General features: G+C 41.0%; 3 protein-coding genes across 7 annotated transcripts in view; 1 reads left to right on the top strand and 2 right to left on the bottom strand.

Moving 5' to 3' along the window:
* HNRNPAB (heterogeneous nuclear ribonucleoprotein A/B) overlaps window positions 1-22,859 on the top strand; it is a 30,436-nt gene extending 7,577 nt beyond the window's left edge. The window contains exon 9 of one of the 4 annotated variants that reach the window (XM_074916340.1): window positions 22,389-22,859. The gene's annotated coding sequence lies outside the window, so the exon portion shown is untranslated. Of the gene's footprint in view, window positions 1-17,989; window positions 18,653-22,388 lie in introns of those variants that run through there. The other 3 variants (XM_074916345.1, XM_074916337.1, XM_074916341.1) reach the window with 3 other exon arrangements.
* On the bottom strand, window positions 9-11,202 carry PHYKPL (5-phosphohydroxy-L-lysine phospho-lyase). Of its 2 annotated transcripts, XM_074916336.1 has the most exons (13): window positions 10,914-11,202; window positions 9,019-9,137; window positions 8,013-8,172; window positions 7,343-7,417; window positions 6,416-6,503; window positions 6,208-6,324; window positions 5,922-6,004; window positions 5,393-5,618; window positions 4,968-5,122; window positions 4,391-4,480; window positions 4,044-4,174; window positions 3,514-3,570; window positions 9-2,106 (listed from the first exon to the last, which is right to left on the bottom strand). In XM_074916336.1, the coding sequence occupies exons 1-12, from the start codon at window positions 10,970-10,972 to the stop codon at window positions 3,518-3,520; spliced, it is 1,356 nt and encodes a 451-aa protein (XP_074772437.1). In that variant the 5' UTR covers window positions 10,973-11,202; the 3' UTR covers window positions 9-2,106; window positions 3,514-3,517. The 2 variants fall into 2 exon arrangements, with proteins under 2 accessions (XP_074772437.1, XP_074772436.1); XM_074916335.1 differs by lacking the exons at window positions 9-2,106; window positions 3,514-3,570 and having other exon boundaries at window positions 3,904-4,174.
* Window positions 21,760-25,377, bottom strand: part of COL23A1 (collagen type XXIII alpha 1 chain) — a 190,985-nt gene continuing 187,367 nt past the window's right edge. Inside the window, exon 28 of the mRNA XM_074916332.1 lies at window positions 21,760-21,807. Within this exon, the coding sequence (XP_074772433.1) occupies window positions 21,760-21,807 (48 nt within the window). The remainder of the gene's footprint in view (window positions 21,808-25,377) is intronic.

Genomic DNA, 25,377 nt, shown 5'->3' with positions numbered 1-25,377 from the left:
TTTTAATCTTAAAACTAGAAGGCTGTATTGGTAGTTGTGCTCGCTTGCAGTTAAGTGGCAGCTAAAAACTGCAGTCACTTCTGCCTGGAGGTTATGGAAGAGAACTCAGGTGGAAAGCCCCAGCTGTTGTGGAGGCTGTGCTGGTGGTTCGTGTTCTAGACAAGCACAGAGGCTCAGCATAACTGTGTCGGTGTCTGCGTTGTAGGGCTCTGCTAGGAGAAGCTGGAGGCGCAGGTTTCAGGTACAGCTTGGGAGTCTAGACAGTGCTGCAGGAGGAAGCTAAGAGGTGTGCAAGCAGCTAGCTGCCCTTCTTTCATGTTTTACTGTCTTGAGTCTGAGACTTTTCTACAAGTTCTTAATAATATGTTATGCCTGACTTGCAAGGCAGGTTAGACAGGCCTTAAATTACCAATGCAAAGTCTGAATTATTGCAGCCTTTTGGTGTATCATAAAAGGCTAAAAACTTCTGCTAAAGTTGTGAGTGGAAAAACAACAAAACATCTCTCTAGAGATGAGTGACCAGCTAGAAGTACACTCCCCTTTTTGGACTAGTTTACCACTATTTTAAGGCAATAAGTACCATGTGATTTGCCTGTCTTGCTGCAGAACAGTCCCAATCTCAGATGTATAAATAAGTAGCAAGTGCTGCTGCACAAAGTAAACTTCCAATTTTTGTGCAGTAATCAATTCTATTTTTATTTTCCTTCTAAAGCTAAAATATGACAGTTTTCTTGTAATTCTATTTGAACAAATGAACCAGAAGTGGAATGAAGCCAAGTAAGACAAGACATAAACAGATGTTAGTAGTGATCTTTTCAGTTTAACAAGGAATGCAGCTATTCCTGCAGGGACTATATTATGCTGCTCCCTGCTGGCTGTCCTTGAAAAGAAAAACTTCTGTAAAATTAGAAGTCTGTAAGACTCTCTGGGGTTAAGTGAAACTCCTGAGTATAAAAAAGATGAATCGGATTTTAAATCTGATAGTTGACATGACAGCTTTACAGCTGGAGAATGTAACCTAATGCCCTACTTGCAAATAAAAAAAATTGCAGACCACTGAAACAAATGAGCACAGTATTTAAAAGTATTACTGTCTCAAGATTTAAAACTGAAATGCTTTACTCTTGCATACCTGTTTTCTCATGAAATAAGTGGTAGTGGAATAATTCTCTAGCAAACAGTTTGCTTTCCAGCAGGGAATTTGCATAGTATCAGGATCATACTGCTGCAGTACTTCTGGCTGGTGTATTAGCAATAGTTTGTCAGCTGGCTGCTCCTTTGGGATTTTTTTGGAAGTAGGTTCTTGAGTAATGCTTCCTCAACAGGTGATGTGGCCTTAAGCAGAAATTGAGGATACTGGTAATTAAATGCAGAGCTGGCTTTCCCTTTCTTGTTTGCATGAAAAGTCTGTGATACAAAGAACTTGTAATTGCCCGGTGAAAGTGAGGGCTTGTACACAAGGTTGTTGCTTATGGCTGTAATGTACTCTTAATTTACTAATCCTACTTGGATATTTCTTGAGGACAGAATATTTTGTAAGAACTGGTTTGGGAGCCATGGCCTCAGCTGTTTCTCATGCATATGATGTTATGAATTTGGGACTGAAGGTTTTGACTTAATCTGGTCACTGAGACAGTTTGTTGACTATAGTGCTGCTAGGGACCTTGTTATGAAACTGGCTGTTGAGAGTGGTCAGAGGAGCCTGGGCAGGACTGGGTGTACTGGCAGCTAGAATGGCGCTTGCATTAGTAGCAGCAAGTTAAAAAAAACCCCCACCATTGGCTCATCTTAATTTGCAAAAGTCAATCCTGAAAGAGCATGAATTTAGAAAATGTAGTTGATAGTAGCTACTAGAAATATATTCCTTTATAATCAGTTTTAGATATGCTGTTTTAAATAAAAGCCAATTCCACACTCTGGCAGATTTGAAACAAGCTCTTGTAAAATTTATTTCTCCTAAAGCTTTTACTAAATAACAAGATAATCGAAAGTAAGAAAATCAAGGGTAATTTATCTGGTTTAAGACATGCTAGGATGAAGAATAAATGTGCATTATTATAGTAGAATAATGTTTCTTAGTAGTAGATCTTGAACATTGTTTAAAACCTATGGAAAGAAAATAATGTTACTTTTTTGTGAAAACGTCATTAAAAGCAATCTACTTCATTGCCTCATTTTCGCTTACATTATATGTAAGTGTCATACTAATACTGTGCTTAGTAAGAGGCTTTTTGCATTCTTGGTTTTCTGTAGAAAATAAAGGCATTTTTCTTGCTTAGTTGAGATTGCAGACAAGCACATTAAGTCATTAGGTCTCTAAGTTAAACTGGCACTGTTGAGTAATCTTTCTGTTCTCAAGAATAAGTAGTAAAAACAGCTGTATGTCTTTCCATTAACTTGCTAAATAAAATATTAACACATTTTTCTTGTGCCTGCTATACTAATATTGGACTGAACTATAAAAGCACATTTCTCCTTAGCTCAGAGCCATAGTGCTGTGAATCCACTGTGGTGGTTGAGGCCACCAATGATTACATCAATTACAGTAGGTACATTCCTGTCCATGTACCTAGAGTTTTACTGGGTACTTGGTTTAAAAATACTTGGTTGTCTTTTAGTCAGAGTAGGTTGAAGTGTACTAAGGGTACCAAAAGGCGCTGTCACTGAGGTGTTAACTGTTAAGCGTACACTGTGCTCATGAGTGTGTGGCAAAATGAGTTGCAGCTAGGATGCTCTCTGTAAGCGAGCTACAGAGGGACCTCAACAGATAGTAACATTTACAAGGCTTGGAAGAATTACAGGACTTGGTCTTAGTGATGCCCACAAACTTCTGAGTATAGGGATAAATTGACACTTAAACATAACAGCCATGAGCCTGAAATGATCCTACAGAGTAGACAAAAATGCTCAAGAGAACAGAAGTCATTACTATTTAAAAGTCAGATATTAAGTAAAATGGGAGCCTTGGTAGTAAAAGTATTGTTTATAGCCCTTCATAAAGCTGTTGGTTTGTTGATGTTTGGTAAGCGGAGGTTCCCAGATTGTGGCATGCAGAATGTATAGTGCTCCTGCCCTTAAGGGCACTTGAGGCAACTTGCTGAGTAGTTACGCAGTCGGAACAGCTTCTGTCTAGAGACTTAAGGCACTGAGCAGCTAGCATAAAAACTATGTTTTTGTCTTGATGTGCATGTCATTTGCATGCCAGGGGTTAAACTTGGTCACTCTTAAAGCTTCACAGCCAAGCACAGCATGCTCTAGTGGTAGGCATTTCTGGGATATGTTGGACCTAGCTTGCAAACAAATGAATACATACAGTGTTACTACAAGTGTCAGGCTCTGATAGGAGGTAGTTTGGAATGCCAGATGTACATAAGTCTGGCCCATGCTTCTAGATTGCCAGAAATTCCTGCAAGCTAACTTCAAGTAAAAGCTCTCCTGCCAGTGACAATGCTTGTAAAGTTATGTTTAGGAACCTTGGCTTTCAAATAGTAAAGGGTGACTACAGATAAATACCTGCTCAGGTAGAACAAGTTGATGTTTTCTTTTGGTTCAGACATTCTTTTTCCATATCTGGAGAGAGAATAAGCAACAATTTAGCAAACTTGTGACTTTGAGACAAGTTTTCACACTAACTTGGTTAATGCTGAGCATGCAGAAGTTGTAGAAAAAGTGAAGTGGCAAATGCACACAGGTTATGGCATTTAAGAATGAAGTTTGGACAGCTTTTACCAGTTGCCATTGATCAGATCAGTAAACACTTCAACCTCTGCCAGAACAAAGATATTTTCAAAGGTATATGCATCTGTGCAGTAAATAGTTTTGTTAGAAACAATTATTTTTAATAATTTTAATATATTTGAGTTATTTTAAAACAGAATAATTTAGAAGTGAAGGTGAAACTTGCATTGACAAAGACTTAATTTTGCTATATGTTCAGTATCCACCATCTTGGCTTTGTTTTAGCCTTCTGAAAAACAGACTCAGCACTGTCTTTAAGGCAGTCCAACAGCAATCCTTTAAAAGGTAGTTCTGATCTGTACTACCTGTTAGTAGTTTGTCAATAGTGTCCACAACAAATTTTGCATCCTCCATACTGAAGCACATTGGGGGCTTGAATTTAAGCACATTTCTTCCTGGCCCATCTGTACTCAGTAGAATATATTCTTCCTTAAGTCTGGAAAGAGAATAATAAAGAATTATATTCATCTTTGCAAGCAGTTAGAAAAACTTAGATGCATCAGCATGCAGGCTGTCCAGACAGTGCCGTTCTGCACTCACTGATTCTTTTTCTGCCAGTTGGCTGTATTTTAACAACCACTGAGTGGCAAGGTTACCCTGTAATTGTGTGCTTGCCTCACACATTGAGGAATTACGTGATTGTCCCTTGTACCTTGTTACTAGATGCTCTGCTTCTGCTGTAGCTGGCGTTCTTTGTGCTTGATCCTTGATTAAGTCCACTCCGATGAATAAGCCAGAACCCCTTTAAAAGAAATAAAATAGTCAATCCGTGTCAGAGGAAGGAACTGCAAGTGAACTAAAAAACTGAGAAAGGTTTTTGTGAGACCAAACTTTACTGTATGAGAATTAACTGATGTTTGGCTAGTGGTAGAAAAGGTATTGCTGTTTTCAAGAAATGTAGTAATACAGTACAGACTCTTATCTGCTTAGAATGGCAGCACAGATGTTAAGCATGTTTTCCATCCAGTTCATTAATTCTGTTCTTTGTGCACTTGAAGTAAGAGTTCAAACAGGAAAGTGAATTCTTTCAGCAACTAATAAATCAATAAAGTGGTACTGGCCTAGAGTGGCAGAGTATATCAGACTTTTGATAAAATCAAGTTTATTTTAATCTAATATACAGCAGGATGTTAATTTTTGCTGAAAACACAGATTTCATTAATTTCTTAAAACTACCTCAGTTTGAACCAAAGAAAAAGCAGCTAGAAATGTAAATAAGGCACTGATACCTGACATCACCAATGATAGGATGCTTGATTTTCTGCTCCTTAAGTAGCTTCATCAAGAAGTTGCCTACTTCTGTGGCATGGGCCTGAAGGTGTTCCTTCTCAATCACATCTAACACAGCTAACCCAATCGCACATGAAACAGGGTTTCCTCCAAACTGAGCTCAGGAAAGGAACATGCAATAGCCATAGAAAGGGAAGAAAGATGCAATTGTGTCACTTGAAAGTGTAGCCTCAGTGATATAATGAGCATACTGTTATTTTTAGGAGGTGGAACCAGTAAATAGAATGTTATGTACTGGAAATATAGAAACAATATAAACAGTAACTGTGTGAGTCACAAATATTAATAAAAACACTGCATGATGATCTAATTTTAATACTTAGACTCCTGTAGAGATGGAGAGTTTGGGCAACTTTCTACTTACTGTATTAAAATACTCTACTCCTGTGGCTCCAAACGCTTCTGCAATTTCTTTTGTTGTTGCTACACAGGCAATAGGGTGCCCATTTCCTATTGGTTTTCCCATAGTGACAATATCAGGTATAAAATCTTCTCCCTGGAGCTGGAATGCCCAGAAGTGCTTGCCAACCCTGCCAAAGCCAACTTGAATTTCGTCAGCAATAAATACACCTCCTGCCTTGTGTACATGCCTGTAACATAACAGATTTAATTGTCTCTTAAGAGGAAACAGAAGTTAATGCTTAAATATTTAAGAACATGCAGAAAGCATTACTTTGCAAACTTTGAGAAAATAGAATATAGGCCTGGAGAAGTTTGTCATGTGCTTAAAAGCAGGTTTTTGCCATGCAAAGTTTACATTCTAACATGAAGGCACAAGCCATTTCCTGCCTATCAAGCTATATGCTACAGCAGGCAGAGAAGTTCTCCATCATCTATATTTAGCAAGTATGTTAAACTCACTTAAAAAGTTAAAATAATGAATGACCACTTACTCTGCAACCTTCTGAAAATAGCCTGCTGGTGGAATGATTTGACCACCCACGCTCGGCAGAGATTCAACAAAAAATGCAGCAATCTGAAACATATGTAGCATGTAATGTTTGAACACGATACAGAACCTTGTGGAAATTGTGTTAACAATTAGCAAGCTCTTTGTCATTAGATGCTTCTTCCATAATTACGTGATCTTTTCTTTTTGACAAGCCCCTACAGTTTAGCTCAGTAATCCTGAACAACACTTGACAGGCAAGACAAACGGTTAAGGAAATTGCTTTTTACCTTTCTGCCCCTCTTACTTGCTTGCTCAATAATATTTTTCACTTCATTAGCATAGGCTGTTACTGAATCTTCATGGTCTTCTCTATAAAGTCCTCGGTATGTGTCTGGAACAGGAGCCTATGCAAAGGAACAGTATCCTATATTCAGTATATTGTAAATAAGAATTAATTAATGAATTTAGTTGATAGTTATAGGCAGAAGTACATACCACGTGGACCCATTCCTTTTGTCCTTCTAGATTTCTGAATTTATATGGGCTTATGTCAATCAAGGATGTCAGATGTCCATGGTAAGCACTTAAAAAACAATTAGCAGAACTAAACAGTAATTTCCTCAGTATCAAGAGTTCTTTAGGGTTAGCATTACTGATAGCTAAAGAGTAGCTAGGGTCTGCCACCTGGTGGGAATACAGCACTTAAGCTGAGAACAGCTCTGCAACTTCTATCAATAAACTTAGTACTGTTTGGATTTTTTTGCCTATCTGAAGGTAGGGGATGCAGGAGGACAGTGCTCCTTGTTGCTAGTTTGCGTGGTTACAACCAGTGACTAGAACCACAGCAGTATAAGTTCTGAGCTGTTTTCACAACATTGCAGAACAACTGGAAGGGACGTGTCTGACCTACTTCTGAATGTCCTCCAGTGATGGAGTTTCCAGTCTCCCTGGGCATCCTTTTCTAATATTTGGCCTCCTTCATGGTAAAAGAGGTTCTTCCCTGTGTCTCATCAGAATTTCCTCGGGTTTCAATAAACTTCATGTCTGTGTCTCTTTTTCCTGTTACCAGACATCTTCAGGCCTGGCTCCATCTTTCCTGCATCTTGCCACTAGACAGTTGCAGTAGGAGCCCCCTCTAGCTGTCTATTACAGCTGAACAAATCCAGTTCTCTTAACCTCTCAAGCCTGTGGCTCCCTACCCACTGTGACAGGCCACTGCTGGCCTCCTTCCAGTATATCAACAGCTGTCCTGTACTCGAGAGCCCAACCTGGACATGCTGCTCTCACAAATACTGAACAGGGAAAAATGACTTCTTCAACCTCTTGGTCTTTTTGTTGTGTTCCTACTATAACAGGTTTTCAGAAACGCTCTGACCACAGAGCCTTGTACGCCACAGGAGATAAAATAGCCAGTATACTTACTGGTCTAAAACGATAACGTCCTCATGTTTTGTATACTGTCGTGCCAATCTTAGGGCAAGATCATTCGCTTCAGATCTACAATTGAAAAATTCAATAAGTGTTTCATTGTGGATGTCTTGAGTTTTTGAAATTCTAACCTCCCTTGCAATCCTGTTTGTGTCTGCAAAGAACAGATGGAACTTCGTAATCAGCACTCATTAGGTAGGAGTGTTCACCAGAACAGAGTCCATCTTAAAAAGCTGGAGTACAGAAACTACTTTGGAAACAAGTTTGCCTGGGAATACGCCCCACCCCTGCAGAAATACGCACTTTTATATTTAATTTTGGTAACAGAAGTAATTCCCAATTCAAAAGACAAGTCAGACCAGAAATGAATACAGTGAATATTTACATCAGTGTTTTGTAGTCTAAGGTCTTACAAATAAAGCCCTTCTTAAATAAAGCACCAGTTTAGTTTCCTGCTAGCTTGCTAAATGTGAACTTCCATGTCACTGAAGTTCTAAGAAGAACCAGTTTCTTGAAAAACAAAACCCCCAAACCATGTTTTTTGTCAGTATAGTCATCCACACCAGATCATGAATTGGCTGTTGAGCAGAAAGTATTAATACTTGTTTGTATACATCTAGTGAAAACAGTATCAGTTCTAATATACCTGACTGACTTGACTTACCCAGAATTCAAAAAATAAAATGTGCGTAACTTCTCCGGTAGTGTTTTTGAAAGTCTCTCTGCATAATCAACCAAGTTGTCATGAAGATAACGAGAATTTGTATTTAACAGTTGGTTTTGCTCGTGGGCTGCTTTTACTATATCGGGGTGACAATGTCCAACTGCAAGAGAGGGTGGAGAGTGGTTTGAGAGTTCTTCCATATTACCCATGGTGTTCATTCACATACTAACTTAAGGCTTAAATTTCTCTTAATAGAACAGATATTATCACTGATGATTGTATTTCATCAGCAGAGCATTAATGACATTGTCAGCAGAAGACAATGTCTGTACACCTTGTAACTTTCTGTAAGAACTTTCTTTCAAAAAGTTTGAAGTTGCCTGCTACTGTACTTTAAGGTTTGTAGTTAATAGTGGAAATACTGACATGCTAGAACAAATAGTCTCTAGTTTGACATTTAGATTTAGAAGCTTACATAATTTAGGGGTCTGAGAATGCACAGGTGGGCTTTACCATCAAAAAATTACTAGCCCTGCCTGCTAGGGTGTTCGTGACAGCACTGAGCAGGTAGATTTCAAATGCTGTAAGAAAGCAGCAGTTACTTCGTAGTACACAATTAATTAAGGCACCACACTGAGCAGTGGTCATGTGACTGTGAAAGCAGCAGTAACGTTTACAAACACAACAAAATATCAAGCCATTTCTTCATTTTCACAGTCAGGTGCTTTACTTAAAGCTTTCATGGAAAAAAAAAACCCAAACCCTGTAAACTTTAAACAAGTATGTTTTTAGAAAGAACAGGAAACAAGCCTGGAAAACACAGTGACACAGAGAAATTAAAATGTGAACTGTAATTTCCTAAACTACAGATTCCAGAAAGAAGCCTATATAATTTTCCAATTAAACAACCCCTCCCCCAACACAGTGCAACAGTGGTAAAAAGTAGTGATTGTTCCTTGTTCTGCTCAGAAAAACATGGTATCAAACAACATGACTTTTAACTTACCATGAGCAACATTGTTTATGCAGTCAAGGTATTGTCTTCCATTCTCATCATACATATACTGGCCTTTTGCCTTTATGATCTTCACCGGATCATTAGAAAAAAACAGCTTGCAAGAAGAGCTGTGGCAAACATCAGAAAGAAAAATTAATCTTAGTGAATTCTACAAGTCACACGGTTTATTCTGCTGATAATATTGTTGGTTTGGTCAGTTAATCAAGAAAGAGACATTTCCCCAGTTTGCAGGCACATGCTGTCATCTTCCTCCTGCCACCTAAAACAAAGCTTGAGATGAGGAACAGGCTTTGTGCCCTAAATCGGGTCAACTTTTGTTAAATTTTGTTTTGAAAATTCTTCGTTAGGCATCTAGCCACAGCACAGAGATAGGATTTACCTCTGTAGTTTCATCCAGTCTTAACTGCGGTTCGTTACTGTCTCTGCTGTCTTCCCTTCATGTTTTTGAAACCCTCTTTGTGATAGTTTTTATTATATTCTTGCCATTCTTGCTAAGGTCCTGATTTTCCAGGTAGTATGGTGCAGGTGGTTGTTAGATCTGTATAAAGCTTCACTAACTTAGCTGAAACCTTAAGTGATTTTATAGGCTGAGTCTACTTAAATGCATTTGTTTTGTTTCACTTTTTACTTGTTTGGCAATTTATTTAAAACTGAAACACATGCCTGCCTAAGTAGGAGTTGCAGAGATTTGACTCTCAAGGGCAATACCAAACTTTCATGCTTCATTTAGTAGAAGATTGCTTATACAAAAAGAAAGTAATTTGATCATAAATATAAAATCATTGTCAAATGAATGATAAAAGACAACGGTAACATCAGAAACTGCTTCACTATCCCTCCCCTGCAGAAATCCTGGACTTCTGTGTGAGCTAGCAGTAGAATGGTAAAACAGTTGGGTTTTTTGTAAGCTTACCTAGACTGTTCAACAGATACTAAGAAAGCAGTTGTGCAGGGGCTGGGTCTTTGTTCCCAGTGGCAGGGAATTACAAGATTAAATACAGGGAATGGTATTCTTCAGGTTTGTGTAACTGGGAAAATACGAATTCCAGCATTTACTTCAGCCCAACTTCTTGATTCATAAACATACAAAGATTAAAGTAGCCTTATTTTTTAATATATATATATATATATATAAGGCACAATAGTGAAAGCATTCCCACAGTTAACTGTAACCGTTGGGCTGCCATTCCTGGTCAACAGAACTAAGAATTTTTTAGGTCAGGTGAAGCAACACAATTAATCAGGCGTTTAGAACTGAGTCTTGTGCTTAATTCTGTTGAACTGGGCAGACATACGTTGTTCATTCTGTCACGTTTTCGGTGCAATAAAATTTTTTCTGAAAGACAAGCTATAGGCCAGGCAGACCCTCTGCCTAGCCGGCCTCCTCCGGCAGCCCCGCCCGGAGCCTCCCGCCGTTCTGCAGGTGGGTTTAGTTCAGCTCCACGTCGAGCTCTCGGCTGGGCTGCCAGGAAATGCTTTCTAAGCAGTTTAAAGTTTAAACAGCCACGCTAAATAGCGTACGGCTTTTACACTTCAGTGTCGTAACCCTCCCTCCTTAGGAAACGCCAGTTCTCTTAATGACACCAGTAAAACCAGGCGTTGCTGCCCGCGAACCGCACGGGCTGTCCCCGCGGCCTTGCCGCTTCACAGCCCGGTTGTGGCCAGGCGGGAGCGGGGCTGCGGCAGCCCCGGCCGCGGCGTCGGTGTCTGAGGGGCCGCGCTCGGAGCCGCCGAGCCGGGGGGACGCGAGGTCCCGCCCCGCCCGGGGCCTCGGCCCGTCAGCCCCCTCAGGCGGGGCGGCAGCTCGGCGGCCGCGCTCTCCCGGCCCCAGCGCCGCCGGCGGCTCCTTCCGTCCCCCGGTACCGCTCCCCGTTACCGCTTACCCGATCAGCTGCCGCCGCAGCTCCAGGGTCTCCAGCCGGGAGCGCCGCGCCGGCCTCATGGCCGCTCTCGCCGCCTCGGAAGGGCCCGGGGAGGAGCCGCCTCCCTCGGAGGGCGGCCCGGGCCCGGGCCGGGGAGGGGCCTGCCGGCGGGGAGCCGCTGCCCTGCGGCGGGGCGGCCGGCACAACCCGAGCAAGGACCCAGGCACCGGCAGAGCCCAGCCCCTGAGCTGAGCACCTCCAGCACAGCTCAGGGCACGGCTGGTGTCACAAGGGACATCCAGTAACTCCCCAGTAACTCCCCAGTGCGTGCCGGCTCCTCTGGCTGCGGGGCCGGGCCGGGCTCCGCTCCGAAGTCCCGCGCAAGGCTGCGGGCAGCTCCGAGGGGAACGGCACCTCCTGGAGGGGGGCTCCTCAGGATCAGTCTTACAGCTGAATCATAACATCCCTCCCTTTACTTACATGTCAAGGACGCTTCTTTCACCATGGAAAATAGTTCGAGGTGGTAGCTAAGGCGTTACAACTGTATTAATTGTTCAACGTGTACTTAACTATTTAAACAAAAGTAAAACCAAACCATTTATAGTCTTGTGTTTGGTCAGTGACAGATAGGTAGACCTGACTATTTAGGAGCCAATCCTAGAATAGGCAAATAGGATTAAAAGAGGAAATGCGCTCATTAGATTAGAATGGTCATTCCTCCATTCCTGTTTGATTTGAATTACTTACAGAAAAATAGGAAGATAACCAGAAAGGATGTTCTGGAATGGGTCCTCTGCTTCTGTGGGTGTTGTATCCCATAACTGAATTCATAAACTTACCAAGCTTCAGTCTAAAAGATACCAGATTTTTTTTCCTTCCAAGTACATGTTCACCTTTTGTTTTAAACCCTACAACATGTGCTAAGCAGACTAGAAAACAGAGCAGACCCTTTTAAAACTACACACTTGGCTGACTAGATATAGGCACCAATAATTATCTCGAGTTGCAGGTCTTTGATAAACACAGAAGGAATTTAAATTTCGTGATGGAAAACCCAAATTGCAGTTAAAGTTAGATTGAATTTAGGAAGTCAAACACAGTCATTGCATAAAAGTCAGGTTTTAAGTAACAAAAGACAGTGGAGGAAAAATTAATAATGGCTGTTAATCTTTATTTGAACTCTTGTCTGGTTAAGATACTTAGTAGCTATTTATAATAACAACCTGAACATTTACAATTTGGAAAGTTTATTCTTGGTTACAAATGCAGAGTTCATTATACATATTCACACAATTGTAAAAGCATTCTGTACAGAGAGACCATTTAAAAAAATCTAGCTTTTGCTTTTATTACAGAAAGCACAAGAAAGAATATTTTTGGAGGTCTCAAGCTATGTACTGTCCATTATAGCTTTAAACTAGAAATACATGATGCAGTACTAATTAATACCATTTTAACATGTTAAAACAATGGATAAGAAATACTGTTATTAATGCCTTCATTTTTAAAGTAGTTGTTCCCCAAAGAAATGAGTAAATAGAATATTTTATGGCACATACACATGATTAAGAATCACAAAGAGTTTGCAAAGTTAAGTACATTTTCTGTATTTTTAATATATATATTTCTTTTTAAAGGCGATACATTTTACAGAGATTTAGTCAGCTTTGTATAAAATACCATGTAAAATACATTCAAAACGAAACTAATTCTCACAAGGTGTCCAAACTGCACACACACACAAACAGCCTTTTCTCCTCTGAACAGCCTTACTAGAGTGATGCAACAACTCACATAAATAAGGGACACTTGCATAACGTGGTAGAGGATTAAGCCCTATTAGCATAATTTCGAAACAAATATGGACAGATTAAGCACACACTGCATGTGTTTTCTAAACTGTATACAAATAAGTGAAATTTTGATTTTAAATCTAGAAGGTATAGTTTCTCAAATTACGTTGTTTCAGAAATGCTAGCGTACATGTCAGTTTTAAAATATTTCTATGTTCAAAGTAATTTAATACAACAGATGGTGGCTTTCAGTTTTGACTGTAGTATTTTGTGCTGAGCATTCATCATATTGAGTATTTTTGATTGTTTTTTAAGATACCAGAAAAAAGAACCCTAAATAGTCGCACAAAAGGTTGCTACTAATTGTCTGCAAAAACTACACTCCGTCCATGAAACTAACTTGCAAACACAACAGAACTCCAACTCTTATTCTAACTGATGGCAGTTTATTACCTCTTCTGCTTGATTTGGAAATTCAGTGGCTAACGTGGGTGCTTTTGCTTTGTAGAACCAGGTCCTGATTTTTTTATATAATTGTAGAGATGCAAGTTTGATAGGCACTCACTTAATAACATTATGTAGAAGGCACTTCTCAAAGTTCAGCAGAAAATGCAGTGTTTAACAGCATATAAAAAAGCAGGGAGTGGTATTAGTGGTGTTTACAGATACTTGGGGCATCTCCATTTTACATTTCTGTTCATTAATATCTATCTACGTTATATAAGAAACCACACACAGACACACAAGTGAGCTGACTATTCCATGAAACTGTGCAGCTATGAGGCAACTTCTACCAGAACTTAGCAAGAAGGGATTGATTGTTGTCCTAAGATGCAGGAAAACCACAAATGTTAATAATGTCTTTCTTATTCCACTCTTGTCAATAATGCCACTTCTTACACTTTGAAAACTCATGTTTCCCAGCTTTCCCGTGGTTTTCCCTCAGGGTCTCTATAGTAGTATAGAGTCATACAATCTATTAAGTCCTTCTTCCATTCATTTCTAAGTGACAGGTTTTCAGCACTTACTTTGGCTGCAGATTGCACAATAGTTAGACATCCCTTTTGTTGTGACATCCACATGTACACAAGGATATAGAAAAGTTCACCTGGGGACACTAAAATACTAGAAGTTATTTTTAGCCTACAAATGTAAATAATAAGGAAAAAAAAATTCAGGAAACAGGTTTTTCTACTCACTAGTTCGCTTCAGTCTGCAATAGATTCCCCAGTGTGGAGCTGTGAAGTATTTCAAACTGTACTAATTACAGTCAAGTTCACTGCAGTGCCAAGAACACAATTAAATGTGTCTCCAGTAAATAACAGCGAGACTGGGCTAAATAGAGTGACCAGATGTGTCCCCCCCCCCCCCCCCCCCCCTTTAAAAAATTTAAATCACTATTGCTAAAGGATCCAAGGAATAGTTTTACATAATGCTGTCCTGTAAGATTGCCAAGGTCAGTATATGCCACAGTGATCGCTTTGGTTAGCTAAAGTGTCTTAGGCCTCTCGAAATCAATCTAAATAGTTCACCCCTCACTTGAAAAATCTTCCTAGTTAAACAACTGGAAGGCTGGCTGTGCTACTAAGCACATCAGCAGATAATTAACAGGTAAAACTTAGGAGCTTCAAATGAAATAAAACAGTACTGAGGTTTTACTCCACCCTTGGACACCTACTGAGGACGCTCCTAGCTATGCTAGTGCAAGTCAGAACCAAACTCACTGATCTGAGTTCAGCCAGATACCTACAGTATCTGTCCAGGATAAGCAGTTTAGGGACATCTACATTTTTACATTTTTATCATTTGTTGTTACTCATACTTTTGCATATCTTAAATATAAATTTGTTTTCTGTAAAAAAATAATTCAAAGCTTCCATGCTCTAAAATTTTAATAAGGCAACTTGACAGGTAACCTACTACAAATGATAAATTTTATTTGTGTAATGCTTTATATCGTCTGGGCAACAATGGGACTAAAAAAAACCAAAAGAAGTGAGAATATTATGGTATTTCCCAAGAAAAAAATACCAGATTTGGAAAAAAGACTAAAGCTTCTATCTATATGCTCCTTTTTTACAAACATCTATTCAAACCATATAGTTATGCAAAAGGTGTGCCCATCCCTATGTGTGCTGTCAATTAAGGGACAGTGTCACAGCATAACGTTTGTTTCTCTCTATTGAAAAGAAATCTCCTCTAGAGGGCAGCATTAAATCAGGATTTAATTAGCAGGAAACCGAAGTTCTAATACTCCTTTATAACACATACTAAATTTACAGGTTAACAAGGCACAGTTATATTTGCTAAGGATGGTTATTTACCATTACAACAAAGCTGGAAATTTCTAGCATCTTAGTATTTTATTGCATTACACATGGGTGAGCTCTTTCATTCTGGCCCAAGTCCGCTATATTTGGCCGATTGCAAAACCATGTGCCACATATAAAAATTCACAGATTCATTCTGAGCTGTGGGCTGGTGAGATAGTAAACAGTGCAGACTGAAATCTTTGCTGGTGTAATGTAGTTCAGCACTGTCACAGCCAACACAGTTGTCCTCAGTTACAGCAGCTGAAATGGGACACAGCTTGTATGTAGCGGGGGGGGGGAAGAGAGAAGAGAAAGCAGCCAGACTAGAACTCAGGCTTTCAGGCATGAAAGCCTTGGCCATCCCAAACATGCTTCCTGGGTAGTGGGTTGCTGTGACAGCATTAAAACCATGGATAATGACCTCTGTCATTCTCCGTGGATTACTTTTCATCATTGCATAGAATGTCTTGAACTGCTGAAACCTCACATACGTTTTGCTGGTTTGCTTAAGGATTTCAAATGCTGAATTTATGGAATTATAGGAGACAAAAAGCTCACCTAAATGTTTCATCTATTGGTTTCCTACAAAGAAAACACATCAGAAAGTATCTTATCATTAGAAGAACCATTCTTATTTTTAAATACACAGGAGAAAAATCCATATGGCAATAAATTCATCACCAGTATATATACAGCAAGTGTTAGAAGCAGTGTATACGAGAAAGGCAACTCTCTCCCCCTCCCCATGAGAATAAAACAAAGCATGTGGCAATGTCTTGATTTTAAAAAAAACAAACCCAAAACTAAAATCCCAGAGCATTAAGGCTTGGAAACAGTTTCAGTCTGGAGCCAGACTGGGTTTTCTCTGCCACCTGTTTCATAACCCAGAGGAATATTCCTTAACTCACTGGCCAAGCCACTGATTCAACTGCAAAACTGATTAGTCTCACCTGCCTCCATCAGCACAGGCCAAATCACTGGGTCCACACTCTGACGAGGGGCCTCTCGAGCTGCCAGCGTGCTTTCAGCACTGGAGTTAGGTGTGGGGGTTAGTTGGCTATGTTCCCTTCCCCCCCAGCAGCTTAGGGAGCGCTCCCCATGCTTACAGGTGGGTGCAGCATCCTGGAGCATGAAGGGCCAGGACCAACACAATCACAGCCAGCAGCAGCTCCAGCGCGAGTCACGTCACACGTTTGCCGTCTCTGGTGGGCAGGCAGGCCTCTTGGCACAGCTCCGCGGCTGGAAAACTCTGCAGGGGTTTCAAGTGAGTTCTTGTGCCCTTAGGACTCTCAGTTTGGGAACTTTGCTTCCAAAATCGGTTGGGCTACAGTATGTTGGAGAGAGGATGGTGGTGGTAACTGGAAGGATGGTTGTCAGCTGCAATTTTAATTAGCCTTAAAGATTGCTGCTTGTCCTCTGCTCCTGGGCAGCAGGCAGACGTGGTTATCTTTAACAATGGAAATAATACTTTCATAGTTGTTAGACTAAGAAATTTTGGTTTTTAAACTAGAAAACAAAGATAACACATAAATTTGGCTGGGCTTCAGATCAGTAAATTTAAGTGTGTTACCCAGAATGTCCACTGATAGATCCATGAGGCTAACACACTTAATATTTTAGTGGTCAAGACAAATCAGTTGCTCAGTCTCAGGCTGACCTACATTTAATAAGCATTAGCAGCTTCCCTGTTAATCATCTTTATTGCTGCTGACATCTAGTGGTAACACTTAGCTGTATTTCTGAATTCCTGTAAAAACCCCTTACGTTCTCTCAAACCAGAGGGGGAAGAAAAAAAAAAAAAAAAAAAAAGAGATGGGTTTCCTGGGGAAAAAATACACTACACTTTGTGAGACGCTGAGATAATTACTGCGTTTTGAGTGAGGCTGCCAGTACTACCTTAAAGTAAAATTTATCTTCGTGAGCTATTTGCAAACTCAAAAGTATTCAGAAAGACCCACATAAACATTTTCATATGGAAGGAGAAAATAATAAACTGATCTGGCATGAATTTGCTGAGCAAAGCACATCTTTTTTTAACTCTTCCCAATAAGATCATGACTGCTCTGAAACAATTTATCATTTAACAACCTCGTCTTCTAAATATGTCTCTGTGTGGAAAGCACATGGCAGTCTAAACAGTTTTCCTCTTAGACTCTGTGCAATCGATACAAAAAAAATCAACAGTTCCTCTAATACAGCCTGTCGATCTGCATGTTAGGATCGATAAGGAACACTGAGTTCAGATGATAAAGGCTAAATGCACCGATCTCAGCTGAGGACCAGGAAGGACGTCAAGCGCAGATCAGAACTGCGGGAGCTCTGCTTTCCCCAGCTCTCAGCTGCTTCGGCCACAGAAAAGGGGTTGGTAGAGTAGACGTACCACTGGCAGATCCTCGGAGATCTACTGCTTAGTTCCTCGTAGCTGAAGTGGCAGTAGGTGCTGTGTATGGCAGGGTCTGACCCTGCCAGCGTTTCCCAGGGAAACGACAGCGGCAGAAATCCAGAGCAGCTCGCGCGCGCAGGCAGCAGATCGGTGCGTGTGCACTAAGGCAGATGTCCTGAACGGACCAGCCTTGCTGCGGGTGCACAGATGGATCTCCTCTCTACGTGCAGGACTCCCGGTGTTTGGGATGCAGAACAAACCAATCCAGAGAGAGCATTTGCCTGGGAAGTTTCAAAGATGATCACTAAAGGGTTTGGCAGCTGAGGCGGTAGCACTGCTGGGTGTGGATACCAGCCGCAGTCCTGTGCTAGGAAGATAATTCTGGCCTTCCTTCTTGAGTGGTCAGGCTGTGCCTCGGGGATGGGGGAAGGACAACCCCAGTTGAGAGGTTTAGTTGATTCAAACTGAGCTCTCTTCCTCCATTACAAACAAATGTCTTGGGTTCTGTGGCAGCAGAGGCTCTGTGTTGGGAGGGGGATGGCTGCCATGGAGAGCGATTAGAGCAATAGGTAAAGCACTGTTCTGGTATTCTGTATCAATGTTTTGCAGGCCTGGCAGTGGTCACAGTTGATGCCTACAAGCACTGGATATTCCACAAGTTGAAGACGGAATACTGACTTGTTTACCTGAAGATAATAGGACTTCGGGGTATTTCCTCAGAGAAAATATAAATTTTAATATAATTTCATAAGCTTTGGAGGTTAGCTTGTCTTGTAGCTTCAGTGATATCAAACTTCTTCGAGTAGGAGCTAGATAGAAAGCTGTTTAGTTTTTGCCAGCGTATGTAAAACAAGACTTTTCTATCTGCATTGTAGATTGTTTGTGGACACTTCCAGATTCTTGTGCTTTCTGCAGTCATTCTGGGGACTGAACTCTCATTGATATCGATAAGAGGTTCCATGAACAGGACACGTGCAGGAATTTGAGTGTAGAAGCCCACAGTGTGGTTTGGAGTAGTGAATTGCTTTTAGTTTGGAGATGACTGGGGGAGATGGGAAGAGCAACTGTACATTAAGGGAACAATTACAGATCTTCTTCCCAGTGACATCAATGAGAGATTTGCCTTCAACCTTCCACAGAAGAAGATTTTTAGCTTTAATTTCGGGCAGTAAAGGGGTTTTTCAAAAGCACTAAAAGCCAGTGGGAGCTTGTTCAACTGCTCCTTATGCCTTTAAAAACCCCTACACCAAAAGTGATAGCTAACAACATGAAATGGAAGTAAATAAAATGCATTTTCATTGCTGTTTTGAGTTACATAATTCTTGTTTCTTGATTTGTTAGTTGATATGAATTTACATGGATTTAATCTGTATGGTGACCAAGAAAATGGTCAGTAACTGGTAAAGATGCAAAGTATAGCCACAAAGCAAGCAATGTGTAGGTGTAGACCCTAAGCAGCTAACAAAGACAGGTAACAAAAGTTCACTGCCTACAGCCGTAAGTCTTGTGTGTCCACTTCTACCAAGCTAGATGGCCATTCCTGCATTTACCAGCAGATAACAAACGCTTTCAGCTGACTAAAAGGATAAGCTCAAGGACACCTAAGACCCAGTCACAGATAAGAACCCACAGACACTGGTCACATATCACCCTGCCTGCGTGGAGCACAGAGCATGGTCCTACTGTTCTTCAGAATATCAGAGCAAGAACTACCTTAGCACTAGGTCAGCTGGTGCAGGGCAGATTGCCCCGATAGCCACATCCTTCTCTCAGGTCCCCTCGGGCAGTAGCTGCCGTAAGAGATGCAGTAGAACAAGGATCTAGCAGAGGGTTCAGACTGACTCAGCGCACCAAAAATGACTCCCTTCTGTATTCTGTAAGACCAAGGCCACAAACAGCCCTGATACCATCTGGTTTGATATTGTGGTCAGGCTCTTAATTTTACTTAAGACTCCTACACAGAGCCTAGCAACTTGTATTGGGCTAAAGTATTTCCTCCAGAAATGATCTTTTAAAACAAAAAGGCATTAAAATGATGTGGATTACATCACTGGTCTGGTTAGTATTAACCAGTCTCACCATTAAAAATCCATAGCTTGCTTTATTAGATTTTGTGTAGCTTCAGCTTTTACCCATTGGCTGGATATTTGTACATCTTTCTCTATTCAGTTTAAGAACTTGTTAATATACAGTATCTCCTCCCTGTAAAGGAATCTTTGCCTCTTGATCTTCATTGTAAGCTGAACAGACTCAGCTGTAAGCCATTTTCTTCCTCCCTGAAATAATTTTTTATGGCTCTTTATGGCACAATCGCTATTTTTTTTTCAACATATTTAAAAATGTGAAAAGTTGGCACATTTTTAATTGATCTCACTTAATGTCACATCGTAGTCCTTTTATTCATTACCCTGCTCCGCATGGGATGTGCCTGACATGAGGTCATTTAAAGAAAGAGACCAAAAAAGGGGAGAAAAGGAAGAAGAGGACAAGAGGAGTGTGCAGAGTTACAGAGTTTACAATTAAAACCATGTAAACCAAGAAAAATCAAATGCAAATGAGCCCTACAAACCAAGACAATTAAATACTCCAAACTCCCAGGTTTTGGGAACCTTAACAGCAACATGATGTGCTCTGTTGTTTAAGAAAAGACTACAGCAGAGCCCTCCCTGTCCCACAACTCTCTACACTGGACGTATTACTAGGTTTTTGTGTTCTGAAATTCTGCCGTGGAGGTTTCTTGGGGAATTTGGGTTCCCCAGTAACAAAGCGCTTGCATATCTTCAGCCACAGACCCCAGAACAGCACCCAGAGGTGCTTCCCTCTTGAGGAAAGAATAGTTTTCTTGATAGTAGTGGATATAACCACAGGTAGTCAAGGTTGTTCTGTTTAGCCAAAGAACTGCTATTTCCATCATGTCAGCAGCAGGTAGCAATGAGTGGAGCTTGGCTTTTGTTTCCTCTGCCAAATTGCAAGTCCTTCTCTTGTTTGACCAACGGTAATACAGCAGCTTCTTCCAGTTCTAGGGCTGCATCCTTTTCTTCTTTGTTTTCAGCCAGGTTTTTTCACCCTTTTAATGTGTATGTGCAATGCAAATACAGAGTTGAGAGCTAAATGAGGATAGGGATTTCTCCCTCCTTCATGCGATAAGGCACACTAGGCAACACGTTGTCTCAGTGCTGTTAGTTCACGCAGCAACATTAGCAATGAATGCTGTTCATTCCCAGTTACTGTCATTGGTACCTTTATCAAATCCTGATGTTATCATGTGTATCTTACGGGTTTGGGCGCTTTACAGTATTTTCAAAGTCCATAAATGACAGAATCCAGTATAAAAAAAGGTCAATATATTACTGTTGAAAGGGGTTTTTTTTTCCTTTTTTTATACAAAAATTAAAAAGATCAAAATATATCACATTATTTACATACTGTGCTTCATGCTCAGAGATCACTGAAAAAGAACACACAGACAAACATTTCAATCAAAGAAAATGCTCCATTCATTACACTTACTGAGATTGTTAATATTATAAGGATTGGCATTCAGATTTCTTTTAATATTAACAGTACATCAAAACAACTTACCACAGAATTAAAAACTTCTATATGCTAAGGGCATGCGTGCTCACACTCTAACCGAGGGTTTGCAACCAGTTAGTAACATGCTTGCTATTAACTCGAACTGTGTCCACATACCACATGTTTGAAACTGGGTTAGTAATTGCACTCAGCTTCTCCGACAAGGGTATGACACTGAAAGAGGTTACAAGTCTGGATCAAATCCAGACTGGGGACAGACACATCTCTCCTCATTCTCCTGAGCTGCCTTTAGCACTTACAAGCCCTGGCTGTTGTGGGTGCGTGAGACAGTACAAATTACCTGACTGGTTTGAGCACTGACGCAGCATAGTGGTTGTGGATTATAATTACAATGGCAGAGAAGTCTTTGGAAATAAATGTTTTGTAACTCTGTGACAAAGAGGTAACTGGCTGTAAAAGTCTCAGCTAGAGGGTATGGGCTGAGTAAGTCACACGAGCACATTTTGCAGAGTGGTGCAGTCTTTACGTGAGTGGTTCCTAAACTGCCTGGGCCATAATAAAAGCCTAGCCTGAGCAAGCCTGAAAAAAAAGGCTTTGCTACTGACAATATTAACGAGAATGATTTTTCATGCTTAGCCGTTTTTTGGAGCGGTGTTCCTAGCACCAGTCTACAGCTGTGGGGAACAAGAAATGAAGCTGGATGGAACCTGCTCTCCCAAGGCATGACATTAGGTCTGCCAGGCATATAACCTGTTGCTTAAAGGATGTGCAGCAGTGCAAACAATCGCCATGCAGCAAACAAAATTACTCACGACCTGCTCACGGATATACAATTATTATTATTACTGTACCTTATGCCAACATCCTGCTACTGGCAGTCCGTCTGGTCCCTGCAAAATTGAATTTACAGATTTAATTTCTGTTGGCGGTGACTTAAATGTCAGACCCAAAAACCCGAAGCTCAGTCTTCTCAACCATGAAAGGTTTAGCAGCACCGTTAATTACCATGCAAAACCCATTTACTGTATATGCACAAAAATAAATATGCAGGCAAAGTAAGCCGTGTGTCACACACAACACAAAACGGAATACACCCCAGGGTAAAAAAAAAACCAAAAACAAAAAACCAAAACACTTTCTTTTTCATTTAAACAAAAAAGAAAATGTGAACAAATATAAGAATTTGGAACCACAGTTAATGAACTTCATGATCTGCTTTATAAGGTAGTGTTTTTTGCAGTCAGACATATATATGGGAAGCATGATGTGGAAATGTATTTTTTTTGTTAATATGCGCTTTTCAGTTTGGGGGCGGTGATGTAATTTTTTTTTCCTGGATGATACCCTGATTGTGTTAAATTCAATCCTGCAGTACTTAGTTTAAGAAATCTTGAGTTGCTGAACTGATTGAAACAGAATGAGTTGTGGACTATGCAAAGGGAGTGAAAATCTTTGTCTTTTTCTGGTGGAGATACAAGAAACATACAGAAATCAGAAGAGCTTACTTACCAGGAGGAAAACACTGAAAAGGAAGGAGCCCCTTAGAAGAGGAGTGGACTATGTATGACCAACTCTTTCAAGATACTTTAGAAGAAATGGCTGACTTCAGCTGCCTTTTCTGATGCTGGATTTTTTTTAAGGCTCTTGGCTCTCTGATTCCATGAATTTCTGCATGTAGAGCTAAGAGAGCACACATGCACTGACCATTCCCTCAGAGCCACCTCCAAATTAACTAGGGGTGGGAAGCCACGAGGATGTGTACGCAGCGGAGATAACTGCTAGTGCAAATACAGGTCAAAATGCATTTTTACATTTTTTTACTGTAAATGTCAGTCATCACATTTTTTGTATTCTGTATTGATTTTATATGTAAAATAGCCTATGCCCAATAAAACAGATGCAGTGAAGTAAGGTCACCAGGTACTCATAGTGTAACAGGTCAAGTTATTTTCACACGCTTTCCTATCTGTAACATTAGTTAGAAAACACACATTTTTCTGCTGGTGCCAGTCAATACTTTGGTCCATAACTATTCATAAAAAAAAGTGCAACTTGTATGTTTGCCAGAGTTGTCTGGGGGTTAAAGGTAAAGGGGACAAGGTGCAGAGCAATTGTTGACCTAGAAAGGTCCTGACCTGTTGTTAAAGTACATCCACAGTCACAGGGCTGATTTCTGCCCTGGGCATTTTCCTTCTTCCTGTGCACTCAAAATACTTTGGCCATCATAAAACTCCCAGCCTTTCGACCATGTTTCACTCAAGTGATCCCAAAATGACTTGTCAACTCAAAAAAAGCTTTGCAACCTGCAAGTAAGGCTCATGTTCCTGGATTGAAAGTCATGGCTGAAAACCCAGCAAGCCTCCACCACACAGTGGGGTGGAGCACAAAGACAACGCTCACAGCCAGCACACAACTAACCCTCAGATACATAAGCAGGAAGATGTGCAAGTGCTTTACTAACTAGTCCTGTAGTAGTGACGTTCTGGAGGAGTCACCTGCAGTTTACAATGCCTTCAATACATACAGGTCTTGTGCTTTCTGTACAGTTAAGAGGAGATATTTGGTAAATATAACAACTCTGGGGAGTAAACATGAAGAGTTGAAGCAGGCCTGCTGCTAGTAATTGGTTTCTTAGACACATATGAAAGTAATTTAACTTCTTGAAAGAGAGGCAGCTTACTGCCCTTTTGTTTCTCTGAAGACAACTGCAAATCATCTAACATGCAGCATTTTCTATGGTTAAAAAAATGAAAATAAAACAATGATCTCTTTTAGCTAGTCGTGGAGAACCCTTTTTGGGGAGCAGAGCACAAACCTTCCTGCATAACTGCTGGACTTCAACCTGAGCTCCATGGGGCAGAGCTATGTGCTGACTCAGCAGATGTCCTTCTAACGCCCAGAGTGCTGGTGACCCCTGCTCTGCAGAACTGGCCCATCATTTGGGTAAAGCTTTTCAAAACCCAGCTGGGAAGTGGACTCACAGGGCTGCTGGGGCACAGGCACCAAGGGAACCAAACTGGGTGATAGGTGCTGAGAGAAACCAGAACTAATTTTTAGCATCTGATGTTGTAAAGAAAGGGTCAGGCATCCCCTAACGTGATCTCCTGTTGCTTATACTCCTTATCTAGTCATTTTAGCTGGGAGGAAGAAGGCACAACATGTTGGCATCCTTCCCCGAATGCCAAAGTGAAACATCTTGTTCCAGCTCTGCTGCCTTGTGTCCTTCCTTTCCCTGGAGGGATTTGCTCCTCGGGACGGGGCTTGACCACAGCAGAAACACACACACAAGCCATGCAGGAAAGAAAGAGAGCAGGTACTGTACCAAAGGGCAGGGCACGCTCACCCCGTCCAGGCCTGGTAAACCTGAGTCCCTTTTGCTGCCTGCAATGCTACAATCTCCCTGTTTGAAAAAATAACTGCTTGTTGAGAATGATAAAGGACACGGGATTTACTTGAACAGACACCCGTGTTTCACCAGAGGAGGAGGAGGACAGGTCCAGAACTCCATTTCTGATGACACAGCAAGTCAGCAGAGTGGTTTTATGGTAGGGAATTCACAGACACGTAGAGTCTGTCATCTGGGAAAGATCTTCTTATACACGAACCAGAGATTCACGTTTGTCACAGTGCAGTGAAAAAGACCGTCAGCATGTTGAGGGAGGAAAAGCGATCCATCAGGAATGGAAAAATTAATTGTAGCTCATATTCACAATCTCCAAGCAAAATAAAGGAGCTTTTTGCTGCTATGGTGGAGCTATATGACAGCTTTGATTGCCATAGCTGTGCTGGCAGGGTGAGGAAAAGTCACACACTTACACAAGAAATGGGTTGTTGGAGCAGGTACATGGCACTACCAGTTAGGTGCCTCTGAACTAAGGTCTAAGCTACACTTAAGCCGCTTTTAAGTACATTTCAGTTCAATAGTTGATACAAATCACTCTTCATCCTGCAGGCTCAAAGCACTTTAGGGAAAGCTTCTCTCTGGTTTTAGTCATTATATGAAAAATAGTAATGAAAAGGAGGTAAATTTTACTAGGCCAGATAACTTCTTACAAACCACTATAGATTTTTTTTTTTTCCTCTCAGCCCTATCAAAGGAACGAGAGATTCTGGAAGTGGCCTTGGGAGATCCATGGCTCAAACACCCAGGAGGTTTCCTGGAAGGCCTTTTTGTGTACATGCTGCACAGTGCCCCAGGATGTGTCTGAGAAAGGGCAGATCTGAGCTGCGAGCTGCTGTCTCAGGCAGAGAAACACAGAGAGGTCTCTTCTCCCAGAGGCGTTTCTTGGCAGCCTGGGGAGCTCCAGCTCATACCTCACTTACCTTTGTTAGTACTAAGATGCTATCAACTCTGACCTGCTTCCCCATGCAGGAGCTCATCCATGCCAGGCTCATCCCTCGCTCGGTTTGCAGAGGTGAAGGGATGGAGCTGACCTTGTTTTCAAATCGCCTCCCATCCT

This window comes from Athene noctua, chromosome 12 (genome assembly GCF_965140245.1).
Source record: "Athene noctua chromosome 12, bAthNoc1.hap1.1, whole genome shotgun sequence".
Classification (NCBI taxonomy): domain Eukaryota; kingdom Metazoa; phylum Chordata; class Aves; order Strigiformes; family Strigidae; genus Athene; species Athene noctua.
Note: the sequence above shows the minus strand (reverse complement) of the source record. Positions and strands in the feature narration are given on the sequence as shown.